The 20,624-nt window shown below is 38.2% G+C and overlaps 1 protein-coding gene across 1 annotated transcript in view; it reads right to left on the bottom strand.

The window, feature by feature from the left end:
- The window catches only part of GPATCH8 (G-patch domain containing 8), a 125,173-nt gene extending 109,065 nt beyond the window's left edge, over positions 1-16,108 (bottom strand). Inside the window, exon 1 of the mRNA XM_020997739.2 lies at positions 15,876-16,108. Within this exon, the coding sequence (XP_020853398.1) occupies positions 15,876-15,920 (45 nt within the window). The 5' untranslated portion in view covers positions 15,921-16,108. The remainder of the gene's footprint in view (positions 1-15,875) is intronic.
- Positions 16,109-20,624: the final 4,516 nt, after the last annotated feature.

The following is a 20,624-nucleotide window of genomic DNA, read 5'->3' as shown; positions in this document are numbered from 1 at the left end:
TACTAGAATGCTTCATGGAAAGAATCTTAAAACTCATTTCCATGAGTAAATCATAAGAAACTTATTAAGCCACACATAACAGGCAAACATAAGAAATGTACAATAGTTCTTATATTGATGATTCTATATTTCTCAATTATTTCAGACACACCTTTTTCAAAAATGGTCTGTACTACAAAAATGATAAAGGTAGCAGCCTTCTTTCTTCATATCCATTCTCAGAATTCCATCTAAGCTTAGCTCTATAGCATATTCAAATTAATATTACATAAAAATGCTTAAACATTTCTGTGAAATATTTTGCCTTTTGGGTGAAATCTGTCATACAGTCACCATCTGAAAATATGACGGATGAATCCATTGTTAAATAGCATAAGCTGACATAAAGATATAGAAGTCATAGTCAGAAGAAACTTTAAAGATCTTTTAATCCAAACTTTTTATTTTATAGATTTAAAAAAACTATGGATCAGAACCTCTAAATGAGTGGAGTGTACCCTACCAAGCCTCAGTCTTGGATCACTCCCATTATCCACTACTTTTACTCCTACTCATGTGCAGTTGAATTAAGGTGGAGAAAATCACTCAACTATTCTGATTTGGTCTACTACAAATCTATGTTACTTGTACAAACTCAGTTAGACCCTCACTAATGCTAGGCAATCCTACTTTAGCTCCCCTATCAACTCACTGTATCTCATACTCTACAACAGGTCTTCCAAATTTTTTCATCTGTTCTCAAACCTCTCATGCCCCACCCCCCAGCTGAGAACACTGCCTAATACTTTACAGAAAAAAATTGAAACCATTTGCCATGAGTTCCTTCTCCCCTCTTCCTCATCTTATAACTTAGCTGCCTTCAACCATTTTCTCTTTCTTCATTCTCATGTCTTACATGACGAGGTGCCCTTACTCTTTAACAAGGTTAACCCCTCTACCTGCACCATCCAATCTTCTCCATAAGACTGCTTCCTGTATCATCCTCATTTTATCACTTATTTTAAATCTCTCCCTGTCTACCGGCTACTTCCCTACTTCCTACAAACACGTCTCCTCCATCCTCAAAAGACTCTCACTTGATCCTTTCATCATCTCCCACTAACTAAAGTCCTCTATCTCTTCTGTTCTTTGCAGCTAACCTTGTAAAAAAGGCTGTCTACAATAGGTGCCTCCATTTTCTATCCTTCTCACTCTTTTTAACCCCTTACAATCCTGCATCTGACCTCCTCACTCCACCAAAATGATTCTCTCCAAAGCTTCCAATAATCTCTTGAATGCCAAATCCAATGGCCTTTTCTCAATCGTCCTTCTTCTCAACTTTTCTGCAGACTTTAACACTTATCACCTTCTTTTCTTTCATATTCTCTTCTCTCTAGGTTTTTGTGACATCACTCTCTCCTGGTTCTCCTAGTACTACCTATGAGACTGTTTCTTCTAAGCTTCCTCTGCTGGATCCTCATCCATATCACATCCTCTAACCTTAGGTGTCCCACAGGGTTCTGCCTGAGACCTTTTCTCCCCTTAACGCTACTTCATTTGGTGATTTCATCAACTCTCATGGATTTAATTACTAGTTCTATGCTGATGATTGTCAAATATACCTATCCTGACCCAGTTTCTCTGCTGACCTACAATCTTACATCTCCAATGCCTACTGAACATCTCAAACTGGATGTCAATTAGGATATAACCAAAAGGATTCGAATAAGGTTCCTTCAAAAAGGAGTTTCTGAGTGATACAGGCAAAGAGATTCAGGAAATGGCAATGGAGAGAAAGAAATTCCTCTTTCAACTTCCCCTGGTGGGGGTGGAGGAACTAGAGAGTATGGCCTGCAATTCAGGGTTGTGGGGGAGAGGAAGGGATCAAGTCTCAGTGAAAATAAGTACATGTAAAGATCATAATGTAGAAGCCAGCTGCCCCCTGGCCAGCATAAAAGACTGGCCAAGACCTAGGCTTGAGTTACATTGCCTACTGTTCCTTCTCTAGGGCTTGAAGGGAGGGGTGGGAAGATGGGCAGTGTTTAGCTGTTTTAGACAGTTATAATCAGGCCGCTAAGTGGCGCAATGTGATAGAGCGCCGGCTGTGAAGTCAGGAGTACCTAAGTTCAAATCTGGCCTCAGACCAAACATTTGACACTTACTAGCTGTGTGACCCTGGGCAAGTCACTTAACCCCAATTGCCTAAAAGCAAAAAAAAAAAAAAAAGCACATACCCCTTTGACCCAGCAATAGCACTTCTAGGGCTGTATCCCAAAGACATCATACAAATGGGGAAAGGACCTACCTGTACAAAAATATTTATAGCAGCTCTTTTTGTGGTGGCAAAGAATTGGAAATTGAGCAGATACCCATCAATCGTGGAATGGCTGAACAAGTTGTAGTATATGAATGCAATGGAATACTATTGTGCTATAAGAAACGATGAGCAGGCAGACTTCAAAAAAACCTGGAAAGACTTGTATAATCTGATGCTGAGTAAAGTGAGCAGAACCAAGAGAACTAATATTGATAGACTTAACCCTTCTCAACAACATAAGCATCTAAGATATCTCCAAAGGCCTCATGATGGAAAATGCTATCCACATTCAAAGAAAGAACTATGGAGTTTGAATGCAGATTGAAGCATACTATTTGCTATTTTTTTTCTTCTGTTGTATTTTTTTCCTCTTTCTGGTGGTTCCTCTTATTGGTTCTAATTCTTCCTTACAAAATCACTAATGTGAAAATATGTTTAATAGGAATGTGTATGTATAGCTTATATCAAATTGCACACTGTCTTGGGGAGGGGGGGAGGGAGGAGGAGAAAAATTTAAAACTCAAAAGCTTATGGAAGTGATTGTTGATAAATCAATTAAAAAAAACAAACTGGAAAAAAAAAAGAAAAAAATTTAAGATAAGCCAAATCAGGACAATATCTGCCTGGCTTACGTCTTAAAGAACTTCTTGTTTCTTTCCTTTTACCTTTCAAAGATCATAGACTGTAACAACCAACACTTTTTCAATACTCTTGAAAGTTGTGTATCTGTGCCTAGTGGTTTGAATTCAAGAATATTTATGTATGTTTTAAGAAGGCACAGTAAAAGCCTTTAAAAAAAAAGTCTTAAGAAAGAAATGGAATATCATTTGGTATATGATCGTAATGGAATATTATTGTGCTATGAGAAATGATGAGTTGCATGATTTTAGAAAAACCTGGAAAGACTTACATGAACTGATATGAAGTGAGCAAAACCAGGAGAATATTATACACTGTAACAGCAACATTATATGATGAACAATTGTGAATGACTTAGCTATTCTCAGCAATACAACAATCTAAGACAATCTCAAAAGACTCATGATGAAAAATGCTATTCACCTACAGAAAAAGAACTGATGGAGTCTGAATGCAGACTGAAGCATACTATTTTTCACTTTCTCTTTATTATTATTTTTTTCTTTTGAGTTTTCTTCCACAAAATGACTAATATGGAAATGTTTTACAAGATTTCCCATGTATAACCCATATCAGATCACTTGCCATATCAGGGAGGGGGAAAGCGAGGGAGGAAGAGAATTTGGAATTCAAAAATTTTTTTTTAAAAATGTAAAAAATTGTTTTTACATGTAATTGGGGAAAATATTTTTTTTTAAAAAAAGGAAGAAATGGCTCTCATTGGATTTGGCTTAAAGACTGCATAACATACACATTCATTTGGGTATGGAAATCTATCTTACCCTAAAAGAAAATAGGAAGGAAGGGGTTAAGGGGGGGGGAATGATAGAAGGGAGGGCAGATTGGGGGAGGGGGTAATCAGAAGCAAACACTTTTGAGGAGGGACAGGGTCAAAGGAGAGAAGAGAATAAATGGAGTGGGGGGAGTCAGGGTAGGATGGAGGGAAATATAGTTAATCTTTCACAGCATGACTATTATGGAAGTGTTTTGCATGACTACATATGTATAAACTATATCGAGTTACTTGCCTTCTCAATGTGGGTGGGTGGGCAGGGAGGAAGGGAGAGAATTTGGAACTCAAAGTTTTAAAAATGAATATTTAAAATTATTACAAGCAACTGGGAAATAAGATATACAGGCAATGGGGTACAGAAATCTATCCTGCCTTACAGGAAAACAGAAGAAGACGATAAGAGAAGGGGGTGGAAGGGGTGGGTGATAGAAGGGAGGGCAGATTGGGGGAAGAGGTATTCAGAATGCACACTGTCTTGGGGTGGGGGAGAGAAGAGATGGGGAGAAAATCTAGAACTCAAAATCTTGGGGAAGTGAATGTTAAAAACTAAAAATAAATACATTAATTTTTTTTAAAAAGAGGAAGAAATGGGGTGGGAAGAAGGGAGAAAGTCAAAATTATAAAGTAGTACAAAAAAATTGCCCCACTGCACCTTCTCCACAAAGATCTAGAACGGACACCAGACCAAATCTTAACTTGGAAATTCAAGAAAAAAAAACCCAGTAGTCATTTTCCCAGTTCAAGTCAATAAGGAGACAAAACAGAAGCCTACAGACACTGGGCAAAGGGTCTGGCCAGGAGTGCTGCCAGGTAAGTAGTCTAGCTTTCAGGAACTAAAAGAAAAATGAAGCTGCACATGGGGACAGGAAGAGATCCCAGGGGATCCATGAACTAACACAGGGTGTAGAAACAAGTGCCATCTGTCGCTCACTTCCCCACTGCTGGGTCACAGATCCAGAGCAGACTGAGAAGGGGCCTGTCCCTAGGGATGGCAGAGAAAAGAGCAATCAACTCCCCCAAACCCTAGCTATGTACTAAACAAAGAATAAATTCAGAAGCAAAGAAGTGATGTTGTTACTCTGACCCTAGTAGCAGAGCAGGGACTCAGTTCCAACCTCTAGTCCAGTCTGAAGTCCAAAGTAGAATTATCAAGACAATAATCATAGACCAAAGGGAAGCCTGCAGTTCTGTCACTATGAATCTGCAAAACCTCCCAGCAAGTAGCACTGTCTACTGCAAATTCCAATCAAGAACAAGTCAAGAGGTGTCTGCCCAGACTCAAACCTGAGTCACAACTAACAGAGTTAAGACCAGAAAAGCTGCAAGTACACATTTCACTCCAATCACATCACTGTGGAAGCCCTGAAAGCTCGCAGGTCCCCAGCATGAGCTGTCCCTGAGATCTTGGAATAATAGAACACTCAATTCCCTATAAAAAAGCATCAAGAACCACGAGGACAGAAGCTCAGCACAGACACTTCCACCAGAAATATACGGAGCCCAGTACTAAAATAAAGTCCAAAGTCAAGAAGTAGACTTGAAGAGAGAACAAATAAAAAGATGACATCATAAAGGGATACTATGGTGACAGTGAAGCTCAAGACACAAAACCAGAAGAGAATGACTCCAAAATATCCAAAGCAAAGCCTCATGGTAAAACACAGACTGGAAAAAGTCCAACCAGAATTCTTGGAAGAGATAAAACAAGAGTTAAAAAAAAGAGCTAAAAAATTATATTTAAAATCAACTGAGACTGACAGAGGAAAAAATGAGAACAGGAATGAGAGCTACGGAAGAAAGAAAAAGAATAACTTGGAACAAGAAGTACAAGAAAGTATCTCCTTGAAAATTAAAAGTGACCAAACAGAAAGCTAATACTTTACAAGACATCAAAAAATAATAATGTCACAAGACTGGAAAAAAAAATAGAAGAAAATGTAAGGTTATCTCATGGCAAAAGCAACTGACCTGGAAAACAGAATGAGGAGAGATCCTCTAACAATCAGCGGACTACCTGAAAGCCATGACCAAAAACCAAGCCTAGACATACATCCAATTTCAAAGAATGATAAAAGAAAACTTTTAGAACTAAAGGGAAAAGTAGAAATAGAGAGAATCCACTCATCATTTCCTGAAAGAAAACCAAAATCAAAACTCCCAGAACACTATAGTGAAAATCCAGAACCTCCAGGTTAAAGAAAAAATACTGCAAGCCCAGAAAGAAAGAATTCAAGTCCTGAGGAGCCAGTCAGAATCACATAAGATTTGGCAGCTTCCACTATAAAGAAGCAGAGAGTTTGGAATATGATATTCCAAAAAGCAAAAGATCTAGGCTTACAAGTAAGAATAACTTATTCTCAACAAAACTGAGTATAATCCTACAGGGGGAAAAATGGACCTTTAATGAAAAAGGACTTCTAAACAAGAGATATACTGGCTGAGGGGATGGGGGCAGAGGGGCTAGGAAAATGTTTGCATTATACACTTTTAAGTTTAATCTGAAACATTAACATTTTCTCCATCACTTGCTTAAGTCTACACAATCAATTAAACAATAAATCAAGCCCTGATAATGTATCATTAGCCAATTTCCAAGGTGTAAGTGCTCACACTGAAAATTTAAAAATTAGCTCTTGTAAACTGGTAAGAGCTGGCTCCAGTATTCCTAATGAAAAGTCCATAACTAAATAGAAAATCTGAACTACAAACCAGAAATCAAGAGAAGCAGAAACAGGTAAACATTAGCAAGCAATCAAAAAGGACTAAATAAATATACATTGTTTATATGAGGAAATGATACATATAGCCCCTTAAAGATCTATCATCATCAAGGAGTCTAATTAGACAGAAAGAGTGCAATTCTGTTATGTTTTGATGATAATTTTAAAAGAATGAAAACAGAAAAGGAGGAATATACTGGGGGTGGGGTGAAAAGGAGAAGGAACGGAGAAATCATCTCACCTATTTGAGATGGACAAGTAGAAGGCTACACTTGAATCTCATTCATATCTGAACTGCTCACAAGAGGGAAGAATACACACATAACACACTAGACACACACTACAGAAATACCTTTCATCCAGCAGGGAAAGAGGAGGGAAAGCATATTAAGGGAAATCAGAATAAGAGAGAGGGTAGATTAAAGGAGGGGTCAGTCAGAAGCAAAACAAAAAGCTTCATGGGAATGCAGGAAACAAAGAGAAGGAAAAGTATAAGAGAATAGGCTGAAGGGAAATACACAATTAACAATTATAACTGTAAATGTACATGGGATGCGCTCACTCATAAAATGCAAAAGGATAGCAGACTAGATTAGAAACTAGAATCCAACAATACGTTGTTTACATGAAACACACTCAAATACACGCAGAATTAAAATAAAGGGCTAAAGGAGAATTAATTATGCTTTAGCTGAAGTAAAAAAATGCAGGAATAACAATCATGATCTCCGAAAGAACACAGCAAAAACAGACTTAATTAAAAGAGATAAACAAGGAAACTACATTTTGCTGAAAAGCACCATACCCAATTAATATCAATATGGAACATATGTATACCAAATGGCATAGCATCTAAATTCTTAAAAGAAAAGCTAAATGAGTTATAGGAAGGAATAGACAGTAAGTGTATTAATAATGATAAATTTCAATTTACTACTCTCACCCTAAATAAATCTAATTTTAAAATAAACTAAGTGAAAAAGAAATGAAGAACCTGAGTAAAATCTGGAAAAGTTAGATATGATAACCCTCTGGAGTATACTGAATAGGAATGGAAAGGAGAATACATATTTCTCAGCATACAGTACCTTCACAAAAATTCATCATGTATCAAGGCATTAGAAACCTCACAAATAAATGCAGAAAAAAAGAAATAGTAAATGTATTTTTTACTGACTATAATGCAATAAAATTATATTAAAGAGTCTATGACGTAAAGATTAAAAATTAATTGGAAACCGACAATGCTAAAGAATGAGTGTAAGGAAAAAACAATAGATACGCTATACGATTTCATTAAAGTTAATAACAAGACAACAAACATATCAAAATTTGAGGATATAGACAAAGTAGTACTTTCAGGAAAATCTGCTTCTCTAAACATTTTCATCAATAAAAGGACTGACAAATTGGACATGCAATTAAAAAACAAAACAACAAAAACCTAGAAAAAGGACAAATTAAAACCTCCAATTAAATACCAAAAAGAGATATCCTGAAAAAAATCAAAGGAGAGCTGATCAAAACTAAAAGCAAAAATATACACAATTAATAAATAAAAGTAGGTGCTTTTTTATTGGGGGGGGAAGAGAATGAGATAGAATAGAAAAGCCATTAATTAACGTGGTTTTTTAAAAGGGGAAAAAAAAATGACCAGCATCAAAAGTGAAAAAGGTGAATTCACATCCAGTGAAGAAAAAATTAAGCATGTGAACCTGATCTTATATTCTGACTATGAATAGATAGAATTTTCTAGTTTACCAAATAAAGCAACACAAAATTTATTCATCTTATTCATAACATCTTATGTGGGTAAAACAGGGTCTTCTAGTTATAATAAAAGCAAAATAAACTTGATTAGAGCCTGAATTATGAATAGTAATATCAAAGACATTTTAAGGAACTTTTGCCACCAAAAATAAGCTTATCTAGCACATGAATACTATGGTTATATATGTAAAAATTATAAAAAGAATTTAATCAACAAGTATCTGAAATACTATTTTTATGTTTAAGATGGTTGGGTATTATAAAAATGGTGATAAATTATTTTATTTGGCTAAAATATGATTAATACACATCATTTTATGAAAAGGAAGGAAACTTTTTTCCATAAAAAGGTGGAATATCACTATATCAAGTTTATAACTTGATTAAAGGGTAAGAAGCATGACTTCTTTTAAATAAGCAAAAGCTAGAAACCATCTTTTTAGTGTGCCACAGTTCTACTCTTTTTTTTCTTCTGGTATATACCAGCTCCCTATTCGTGGTATGAGGGGAGAACAAAAGGAAAAGCAAAAATTGCTACCAATTTTTTCGGGCTTTAGCAGTTCTGAAAAACAGAGAAGGGCAAAGCTATAGTAATCAGGTTATAGCAATGAAAACTGGCCTGTATATTCTTTACATCGAGACAGCTACTGTAAACTGCAATGATTAGGCAGAACCCACCACATGGACCTAATCACTTAGCCTTGGGATTCATCCATCCTTCCCTGATGAAGCCTGGGATTTCTGGTCTTTGTTTTCCCATATTCAGTCACTCTTCTCCGGACTCTTGTTTTAATTTTCCTTTTCCTCCTTTACTACTGCCTATGTTACGCTTCTTGAACACCAAGGGTCAGACTTGAACCTAGGGTGGTAGGTGAGTGAGAAGACAGAGGTGAATGGATGGGAGACATACGGTGATAGAAACTGAAATTTTGCAAGTGACTGCCTATTTGAGGTGAGGAAGGAGTCAAAGATAACAATGAAGTGGTAAATGTTGGTGACAGGAAGGATAGTGGTACCTTTGAAAATAATAGTAAAGTTTGAAAGGGAGGTGGGTTTGAGAGGGAAAGAAAAAGTACTAAGATCTTCAATCTGTCATGACTAAACCATGTTTGCTCATCCTTTGGAATCTACTCTGTTCTGCTCCAAATGAAAAGTGGGAAGGTGGCGTTCTTATTCATCAGTCGATGCTCCAGAGCTCTGATGAGGTGATGGGGGGAGGTGGAATTTTCCCAACTGCACCAGAGCAGCTGCTACTGTAGATGTCCAGAGCCATCAACAGGGCACAGAATGAAGAAGACTGGTAGTGTGCACAGGAAAAGAAGGGGCCTGAGTAGGAGAGTGCTGTAGAATAAAAGTAGATGCAGTTATCTGGAAATAAGTTCCTCAACTGGCTATGGTGGGGAGTCAGTCAAGTCATTAAACATTTATTAAACACAACTACAACTATGTACACCTAAGGCACTGTACTAAGAGCTGGGCATACAAAGAAGGCAAAAGATATTCTCTGACTTTGAAGAGGTCACAATACAATGGGAGGAGACAACACGCAAACCACCATATACAGGTATAAATAGGAAATCATCAACAAAGGGAAGGCACTAGAATTAAGAGGGACTGAGAAAGGATTCCTGTGGAAAGTGGGATTTTAGCTGGGACTCAAAGGAAGTCAAGGAAGCCAGAAAGCAGAGATGAGGGAAAGTATTCCAAGCATGAGAGACAGCCAATGAAAATGCCCAGTGTCAAAAATTTGGAACTCAAAACTTTAAAAAAAAAAGTTTAAAAATCATTTCAACATCTAATTGGGAGAAAATATATACACACGTTATCTTGTTCAAAGAACAAGGAGGCCAGCATCACTGGATTTAAGAGGGGGAGGGGTAGAGGGAGTGGAAAAAACTCTGCAGCATATAGTCTTTTTAACAGTTTTTTTTTAATCAGCTATGTTTCCCAAGCAGCCTTGACCCCCAATCTCGCCTAGAGAGCTATCCTATGCAATAAATCTTAAAAAGAAAAAAACAGTTCAGCAAGACTAACCAAGACATCAAAATAGTCTGACATTACAACTGCCATGTTTTAAATCCATAGTTCCCTACCTCTGAAAGAAAAAGGAAAAAAGGTGTCTTCTCATATCTCTTCTTTGGAACCAAGTTTGGTAATTACCATTTCACTGCATTTAGTTTTAATTGTTTTTCTATTATTTTTCTTTCTATTTGGATTATATAACTTACAGTCTTAGAGGATTGCCCGGGGCAAAGAGAAGTTAACTGCCTGATCGGAAGCTACACAGTCACAGTAGCTGGATTTAAACCCAACTCCTTCTCACTCTAAGGTAAGTACTCTATACCTAACCCAGCACTTCTTAAATTTTTTTGGTCTCAGAACCCCTTTATATCCTTAATAATTACTGAGGACCCCAAAGGGCTTTTGTTTATGTGGGTTTAAAGTTTTTTATATTTACCATATTAGAAATTAAAACAAAATTTTTAAACAGATTCATTTTTAAATAATAAGCTCATTACATGTTAATGTAAATAACATACTTTTATGAAAAATCACTGTATTTTCCAAAAAAAAAAAAATTAGCGAGAACAGTGGCATAGTTTTATATATGTTTGCAAGTACCTTTAATGTCTGGCTTAAAAGACCTCTCCTATCTGCTTCTGCATGCAATCTGCTGTTTTAGTTGAAATATATGAAGAAAATCCAACCTCACAGACATGTAGTTGGAAAAGAAAAGAGTATTTTAATTAGCAAATGTCTTATTATTATGAAGAGTTTTGACTCAGAAGACCCCCGAAAGGGCCTCAGGGACCCCCAGACCACTATTAGAGAACCATCACCTACTCCATGTCTCCTGACAAATTAAATATGGTTAATAAAGAATCCCACGAGTGAATCTGCACAAAATTAGTGATATTTGTCATTTTTATTACACTTATAAGATCATGATGTGTGCTTGGGAAACTTTATGTTTAAAGTATACTATTAGTAACCAGATCAGAAACTACTTCACTGAGCATCAGCACCTATTCTGAAAGTCTAAGAGAACTGACTAGGACACTATAAAAGTTAAGTGACTTGCCCAGGGTCACATAGTCAGCATGTGTTGCCAAACTTGAATCCTGATCTTCCTGACTCTTTGAGACCAGCTCTCTCCCTCTATTAGGCCAGAATTACCATTTTAGTAAAACCATTCAGGATATACCAAATTCATAAATAGGTCAACAATTCAAATTATCAATCTACAAACTAAAATAGCAGTAAGTAGCACCACCTCTTGTATGAACCTTGTAATCTAGGGTAGCAAAACCTCAGAAGAGCAAAAATAAAAAGATCTAGAGAAAAAGAGGACAATGTGAAACAATACCTATATGGCCTTTATCAATGATTGCAATAGGTATGACACTTACTTTTAAAGTTTTCTCTCCATATTTCAACTCCAGCTAAACAACTACATGTGTATATGTACGTATGTGCCACAAAAATATAAAGGTTGACTCACTGTATGTATCTGTAGGTAAAGTGGGTAGAGCACTAGGCCTGGAGGCTGGAAGACCTGATTTTAAATCTGACCTCAGCTACTTACTGAGTGAACTTGGGCAAGTCATTTAACCTAATTACCTCAGTTTCCCCAACTACATAACAGGAATACCACCTACCTCTCAGGGTTAGTAAGCACTATATAAATGTTAGCTCTTATTACTAATATTCTAATTTCTAGAAGGCTGCATATTGTACTTAAGTTCACTATGCAGGTGTAGCCTCAAAATGGACTTCAGCGACTGACGCACAAAACAGAACCAACTAGGTAAGCCACCTGGAAACAAACTGGGACTAATTAGCAAGGCAAAAGCTATGTTTCTCAACTTGAACTTAATGGCATAATAATATAATAGCAGAGCTTCTAACACATTGACTAATCATCTTGTTGGGAGTCACAAGGTGACACAACGGATACAGTGCCAGGCCTGAAGTCAGGAAGACCCATCTTCCTGAGTTCAAATCTAGTCTCAGATATGTGACCCTGGGCAAATCACTTAACCTTGTTTGCCTCAGTTTCTTCATCTGTAAAATGAGCTGGAGAAGTGGCAAACTACTCTAGTCTCTTTGCCAAGGAAACCCCAAATGGGGTCACAAAGAGTTGGACATGACCGAAAAATGACTTAACTTATTAAACTGCAGCCAATACAAATGTAAGGTTTTATTCAGTTAGAACATACTGGATAAGAGAAATTCCAATGCTGTTACAGATGGCACATGAAGAGCAACAAAACGTATCTGCTGTACGACTTTTGGTTATCTTTTAGCTTCCACAAGACTTTCAAAACATAGTTTTAAAAACTACAATATTCATGTCTTCCTTTTCTCTTAGGGTTTCCTTCACAGAAGCTTAATATTTACAGCATTCTCAAATGGAGTTGAGTAGAAAAACCACATTTCTCAAACAACACTAATTGACCTGAATATGAAAAATATTTTAATGACACTATAAAGAGAGATACTTTTATATTATTTCTAGGGACATTCTCTTTTCCAAGAACCTTAAATCAAAGAATTATACCATAAGTAAAAGCCAATCAATTGTGAACCGATGCAACCATTGCGAAGAGCTATTTAGAACTATGCCCAAAGAGCTATAAAACTGTTCATACCCTTTGACCCAGCAATATCACTATTAGGTCTGTACCTAAAAAAGATCAAAGAGAAAGAAAAAAGGACATATATGTGCAAAAAATTTATAGCGGCTCTTTTTGTGGCAAATATTTGCAAATCGAGGGGATACCCATCAATTGGGGAATGGCCCAATAGGTTGTGGTATGATTGTAATGGAACACTATTATAAGAAATGTCAAGCAGGATACTTTCAGAAAAACCTGGAAAAACTTACATAAACTAATGCAAAGTTCAGTGAGCAGAACCAGGAGAACATTTTATCAGTAACAGCAATATTGTAAGATGAGCAACTGTGAATGACTTAACTATTTTGATCAATACAATGATACAAGACAATTCCAAAGGACTTAATGATGAAAAGTGCTATCCACCTTCAGAGAAAGAAGTGATGGAGTTTGAATGCAGATGGGTTTTTCTTTTATAACATGACCAATAAGGAAATATGTTTTCATGATTTCACATGTATAATCTATGGCAAAGAACTTGCCTTCTCAAGGAGAGGATGGGGAGGGAGAGAATTTGGAACTCAAAATTTTAAAAAACAATTTTAAAATTGTTTTACATATAATTGAGGAAAAAAGAAAATAGAGAAAAAAACAATCAATATTCTCCATTGGAAATACTCATGGGAAAGTTGATACTAGTTCTCCTTTGGTAAGCTAAAAACTTTACTAAATATGTAATGAGAATATAAGCTACAATACTTCAAAACATCTTTTAAGACAAACTCTTTCAAAATGTAACCCTGTGCTTTGGAATGAGATATGACATAGATGCAATGAGCTAATTTGTTTCACCTGACTATACCTATTTGTTCGGAGAAAGCTGGTAGTTAGTGACAGACAGAGGGAGGGAAGGAGAGAGGGAGGTAAAGAATTTTTTAAATATGCCAAAAAGGGCACAGAGACCAAGACAAACAAAACAATTTTGTTATTCTCATATTAAACTTAATACACACTTTAAAAAACTGAATGCAACCTAGGTTCAGTATCATATAGATCCTCTTTTCTGTTCTTCTCTGTATACTGAAATGTTAATTTTAAAAAAAGGAATGTTAATGTTTGCTAATGTTTGTCAGATTCTTATTAAGAAACAAAATTTTAGCAATAAATATTTTACAAAAGTTTCTCAATGGAGCTTTAATAGCATACTATAATAACCAATAAAAGTGTATTGAGTTCCAATACCCTATTTCCCCCAATACCTGTTAGGACAGCTGACTACAGGAAAATTTTCTCCTGAATAAAAGTTGATTTTAATGTAAAAGCAGAAAATGAGCTTAAAAGATCGATAATTATGTCTCTAGATAAGTTAATATCAGGTCTACCTTATCTGGATTGAGATGAAAAGATTTAGCATAAAATAAGACTAAACTATAAAAGAACCAATTTATTTTCATACTGGATTCTGGAAAACCGGAGCCTAAATACCCTTTCCCAGTTTTTTCAAATCATAACATTCATGCTAATTTTCACAACTAAAACAAAGTTTATATATGACATTTTGTCCTCTATTCTGAAAAAAAGATCTGCTGAGATTCTGAGTTTGGCTATCACAAATATTCACCCTTTTAAAAAACTTTTTCCTCAATACTCAATTTGCATGACAATTAGCAATATGATTAGGTCACCTTGAATTCTCCTTTGAAAAGTGTTCCAAAACCCTCAACACTTTTTTCAAAAAATCTTAACACGGTGAGGTCTTCTATTACCCAAGAGATAGCTCCTGGCTTCTAACAGAGACTAAGAGTAAAGAACACAACAATCTTATGGTTGCTTTAAACCATCTCAAACTTCTCTGAACCCACATTACACTCCTAAATTTATCACCTTGTGCTGCAGCCACACAGAGAGCACATGACTACAAGGATTTTCAATATCCCCAAGTCCCTTACTTGGTCCCTCTGATGACGACTGTCCTAAGCTTCAATAATAAGGGGCCTATAATCCCCCTTCGTTTTCCAACCCAACCACCCTTGAAGGAACTTGTATCCCCTTCCTCTGGCTACTGAACATAGTGACAGCATTTCCAGACTGCTCTAAATAAAACCTTGAAGGATGAAAATCGTCCCCTGACCCAAATTACTGTTGCCAGCAGTAATGCAGTGTTCTTTTGGTGGGATTTGGTTTCTCTTTGAGACTCCGAGGGTGCACTTTTCTGCCCAATAACCAACCGACCTCTTCTCAATTCCTTTCATTCTCCAAGATTCCCAAAGTGACTGACACCTCCAGAGTAAGGCAATTTGAAATAGGTAAGGGAGGATGGTCTCTAATTGTGTTCTCTCTTTTTTTCCCTCCACCGAACGACTTCATCCCACCCAACTGACATCCCCCCCCCCCATCCAATGTTTTGCAACTGGGGGAAAAGAAGTTAAAAAATAAAATAAAATAAAATAAATTCAGTCGCGGGTACGAGTTAACAAAAACTTGTCAATTCCGCCGCCGGGACTAGCCGGGGCTGCTCAAGGACGCGCGTGTTTCCTGAGGCCAATTAGAGGGCCCACAACAACAACAGTCGTGGGCCGGGCGGAGCTGGGTAACGCTTTCCACCCCAGAAACGCTCCTGCTAGGCACAGCCCCACGGCTGCAGAGCGGACCCATTTTCCAGATAAAGAAATGGAAACTGTAGGAAAAGGAAGGATTTTTCTGGGAGGGGAGGGCATTAAGAAAGATCCCCCCCCTTTTTTCCTAAGCCTGCCTTCCCTCTCCCGCTCCGGGAAAGGGGGACCCGGGAGGGAGCCCCCGACACCGCCGCGGGCCCTCGCCCGCAGGTCAGGAAAGGGAGGGAGCCGGGGCCCAGCGGAAGGGAAGCGGCCTCGCCTCAGGCAGGGGCGCCAGGCAGCCGGGGGCGGGAGGAGGGAGCGCCGGCCCCGAGGCCTCAAAGGGGAAGTCCCGGAGGGCCGGGCACCGCCGTCTCCGGGAGCCGGCGTGCTAGCAAGGGAACTTGGAGCTCGGACGCCGCCGGCTCCGGGGCGGCTGTTTACCTGGAAGTCGCGGTCCTCGTTGAAGCGGGAGAAGCGATCCGCCATCTTGCCGCCGTGTAGCTCCTCTCCGGAGACGACGACGACGACGAATACGACGCAAGCTCGCTCGCTCCCGCGCTCGCTCCTCCCTCCTCCCCTTCCCCTCTTCCCGGCCTGCTCCCACGCCCGCGGGTCGCCCGCTCGAGCGGGAGCGAGCTCGCGGGCTCCCGTCGCGACGGCACCGCCCGGATACGCGCCCGAGGAGCTCCGGCGGCGCGGTCTCGTCTCCCCTGCCCTCCGCCGCCGAAGCCCGATGCGCATGCCTATTCACATTCAACAGCGATAATTGCTCCTTGAGGGAAAGAGCGGAGGGGAGGAGCGGGAGCAGGTCGAAAGACGTCTACCTTCTTTTGTGTGTGTGTGCGTGCGTCCGTGCGTGCGTGTGGCCGTGTCTGCATATATGTATATACCTATGCACAGCCCCAAAGTGTCTCAGATGTCTTAGTGCGGCTTTAAGCTATTAAACATGAGTTTTTAAAAATTTCATTTATTGTTTCTGTCATGTATAATTAATATAGCGTATTGGATAATTAATAATAAATTGCTTAAAACTGCACTAAGACTTTTGGAACATCATATATACATATATACAAGTACATTGCTTCAAAAGCCTTAGTGTAGTTTTAAGCTAGTAACGCTTAATAATAAGTTATCATTTATAATCTGTTACTGTAATATTATATAATACATTATGCACATAAATACGTTTGTAGGTCATATATTAAATATATTGATATTTTGTATTAAATAAGTTAATAGCAAATGGCTTAAACTGCACTCCCAAAAGCCTTAGTGCAGTTTTAAGCTTCTAAAGCTTAATAATAACAAAATTGTTATTTTATATAATATATATTAATGTTAAATATGTTGCACATATATTAAATACTAGTATGTGTTTTATATTAAATACATTAATGTATTGTATATTAAATATCTTTATACAGTATTTAAAATAATAAGTCAATAACAAGTGGCTTAAATGGCACCAAGACTTTTGGGACAGCCCATATACATTTACACTTACATGTGAGGCAGCTAGGTGGTGTAGTGGATAAAGCCTGGATTTAGAGTCAGGAAGATCAACATTTAAATCCAACTTAAGATACTTGCTGTGTGACCCAGGACGAATTACTTAACCTCTGTGTGCCTAAATGTCTTCCCTTGTAAAATAGGAATAATAATAGCATCTACCTCAGGATGGTTGTTGTCATAAAATGAGATAATACTTGTAAAGGTCTTTGGAAATGTTAAGACACTATGTAAATACCTGTGTTCAGTCCTTGTCCAACTCTTAAAGACCCCATTTGGGTTTTTCTTGACAGAGATACTAGAGTGGTTTGCCATTTCCTTCTCCAGCTCATTTTACTGGTGAGGAAACTGAGGCAAACAGGTTTAAGTGACTTACCTATGGTCACACTAGTGGCTAGTAAGTATCTGAGGCCAGATTTGAACTCACAAAGATAAGACTTCCTGACTCCAGGCCTGGTACGTTATCCATTGCCTTAACTAGCTACCCTACATGTAAATGCTAACTCTTATCATTACATAAAGGGTGTCCCAAAAGTGCAATTTTAAGCTTCAGTAGCTTGGCAGTAAACTTTCTAGGGGTATATGCTTAGATGATGAATTGCCAGAGCTAGCTCAGTGTTTGGAGGCTCCGAAGGAAAGTGTGAGAGAAAAGAGATACTAGGTTGCCTACCAAACTGAGTCTACAGGGTCACTGGGCTGACCTCCTTGTTGTATGGCTGTGAAACCTGACAGTATACCAGTGCCATGCCAAAAAACTTCATCACTTCTACTTGAATTGTCTTAGGAATATCCTGATGATCACCTGGCAAGATAAAGTACTGGATGCTGAGGCGCTTTCTAGAGTTGAACTGCCAAGCATTCAAACTCTGCTGCAGAGAGCACAACTCCCAGTGGTCTGGCCATGTTGTTACAATGCCAAAAGTACCTTTGTCTAAGAATGTTTTTTTATGGAGGGCTCACATAAGACAAGCAGACCTCACACATGAAGCTCAGAAGAAGGAATACAAAGACACTCTCAAGGTCTCTCTGAAGAACTTTGGAATTGATTGTGAGACGTGGGAGACACTGGCACAGGACTTCCCCGCATGTCATGCCCACATCAAAGAAGTATCAACAAAGCATATTTGTAATAGCTCAAAAGAAACATGAGATGCACAAATTGAGAGACATCTCCACTCCAAATGTTCCTTTGGACTATTTGTGCCTGACCTGTGGTAGAGCCCTCCAAGCTCATATTGGTCTGATGAGCTACAATCTGACGCACCGTACCTTGATGCCAGTATAGTGATGTCATCTTGGTCCTCTTTAAGGACAAAGGACAACAACTATTGTGTGTGTATGCATGTATGTATATGGGTGCGTACACATATATGTGTGTATATGCACACATATATGGGTGCATACACATATATGTGTGTATATGCACACGTGTGTATATATACATACATATATTTAAAACACCACCCCTTTTCAGCTCCCTTTTATGTATTATCCTTCACCATCAGAATGTAAGCTTCTCAAGGGCAGGGACTGTCTTTTTGGTGGTTTTGTATCTTTAGCACTTAAGGAGGTGCCTGACACATAATAAAATACGTGATAGATATTTGTTTCCTTCCTTCCTTTCTTTCTCTCTCTGTCTTGTTTGGTCAAGAATTCTTCTCTCTAGAGATGCAAAAGCTATCACTTTTACTGCTCTAGTTTGTTTAGGATATGACTTTAAATATCTAGGTCATGTATCCATTCGGAGCTTTTTGTGATATATATGGTATGAGACCTTGGTCAGCCTAATTTCTACCAGATGGCTTTCAAATTTTTGCCACACTTTTGGTCATACAGTGTTGCCTGAGTAGTTGGGGTCTTACCACTACTAGGCTTATATTGCGAAGAGATCATAGAAAAAGGGAAAAGACCCAGATCTACTAAAATATTTGTAGCCACATTTTTTTCTTGTACTAGAAAACTGGTAATTAAGGAAGTCTCCATCATCTGGGAAATGGCTGAACCAATTATGGTATATGAATGTAATGGAATATTATTGTGCCATAAGAAATTATTAAAAGAATGGTTTTGGGAAAACCTGGAAATAATTGTAACAATAACATTTATATAACATTCTAAAGTTTGCAAAGTGTCATATGTGTGTTATCACATTTGATGGAAAGACTTGTAATAAATTTATGGAGAGTTAAGTGAGCAGAAGCAGGAAAACAATTTATACAATCCACTGTAAAGATAAAAAACTGTTGAAAGACTTAAGAACCCTGATCAAAAACAATGACCAACAGCAATTCCAGAGGCCTGATCATTTGGCCTAAATAGGAGAACTTGATAGACTCAAGATGTAGGATGAGAGTTGACATTTTCAGACAGGACCAATGTGTGGATTTGTTTTGCTTGACTATGCTTATTTGTAACTAGTTTTTTGTTGTTTGTTGTTGTTGTTGTTTTTAAATTTCAAGGAGAATTAAGAGGTGTGGAAAGACTAGTAATAAAGAGTTTTGGGGGGTTTTTTGGCAAGACAATCGAGGTTAAGTGACTTGCCCAAGGTCACACAGCTAATGAATATCATGTGTCTACGGTTGGATTTGAACTCAGGTCCTCCCAACTCCAGGGCCAGTACGCTATGCACTGCTCCATCTAGCTGCCTCTCTGAGAGATTAAAAAAAAAAGAAGAAGAAGAAGAAGAAGAAACGGTCATTGAAGCAGTTTTTTTAATGCACAGAATATGAATGGTCAAAGGATATGAACAGGCAGTTTTCAAAGAAAGTCAAGTCAAATCAACAAGCATTTGTAGAGGGTCAACTATATGCCAGATGCTGTGCTAGGCCTGGGAATATAAAATGGGATCTACTACATGCCAGGGGCAATGCTAAACAATTGACAAATGTTATCTCCTATCAGTCCATGCTCTCAAGGAGCTCACAGTCTAATAGGGGAGACAACTGTGCAAACAACTATGTACAAACATGCTACATACAGGATAAATGGGATGTAATCACAGAGGGAGAGTAGTAGAATTAAGGGGGATCAGGAGAGGCTTCTTGTAGAAGGTGGGTTTTTAGCTGAATCTTGAAAGAAGCCATCAATCAGGAGGTAGAAGATTATCTTGTCCAAGGAGCAGCAAGGAGGCCAGGCACGGATCTCATAGTACGTTGAAGATAATAAGGTATAAGATGACTGGAAGAGTAGGAAGGAGCCAGTTATGAAGAGCTTTAGAAACCAAACACATGATTTCATATTTGACCCTGGAGGTTATAAAGAGCCACTGGGGTTTATTGGATAGGGGAAGGGGGATAATGTGTGACATGGGGACCTGCACTATAGGAAGATCGATTTGACAGCTAAGTAGGGGATATACTGGGGGGGGGGGGGAGGATTTGAAGCAGGCAGACCAAGCAGAAGGCTGGCTATTATGACAGTAGTCCAAGAGTAAGGTGATGAAGGCATGTACCTAGGTGGTGGCAATGTCACAGTAAAGAAGGCAGCATAAAAGAAAAATGTTACAAGGTAAAATTGGAAGGAAAAAAGCAAAGCTATCAAGAGCCCTATGAAAGAAAATGCTCTAAATCAGTAGTAATTAGAGAAATGGAAATTATAGCAGCTCTTGGGTTCTACTTCACCCTCATCTGATTGGCAAAGAGGACAAAAAAAAATAGCAGTTATTGGAGAGACTGTGGGAAA

This window comes from Phascolarctos cinereus, unplaced genomic scaffold, assembly GCF_003287225.1.
Source record: "Phascolarctos cinereus isolate Bilbo 61053 unplaced genomic scaffold, phaCin_HiC Scaffold_5;HRSCAF=322, whole genome shotgun sequence".
Lineage (NCBI taxonomy): Eukaryota > Metazoa > Chordata > Mammalia > Diprotodontia > Phascolarctidae > Phascolarctos > Phascolarctos cinereus.
The sequence above is the reverse complement of the archived record's forward strand: the minus strand, read 5'-3'. Positions and strand labels throughout refer to the sequence as shown.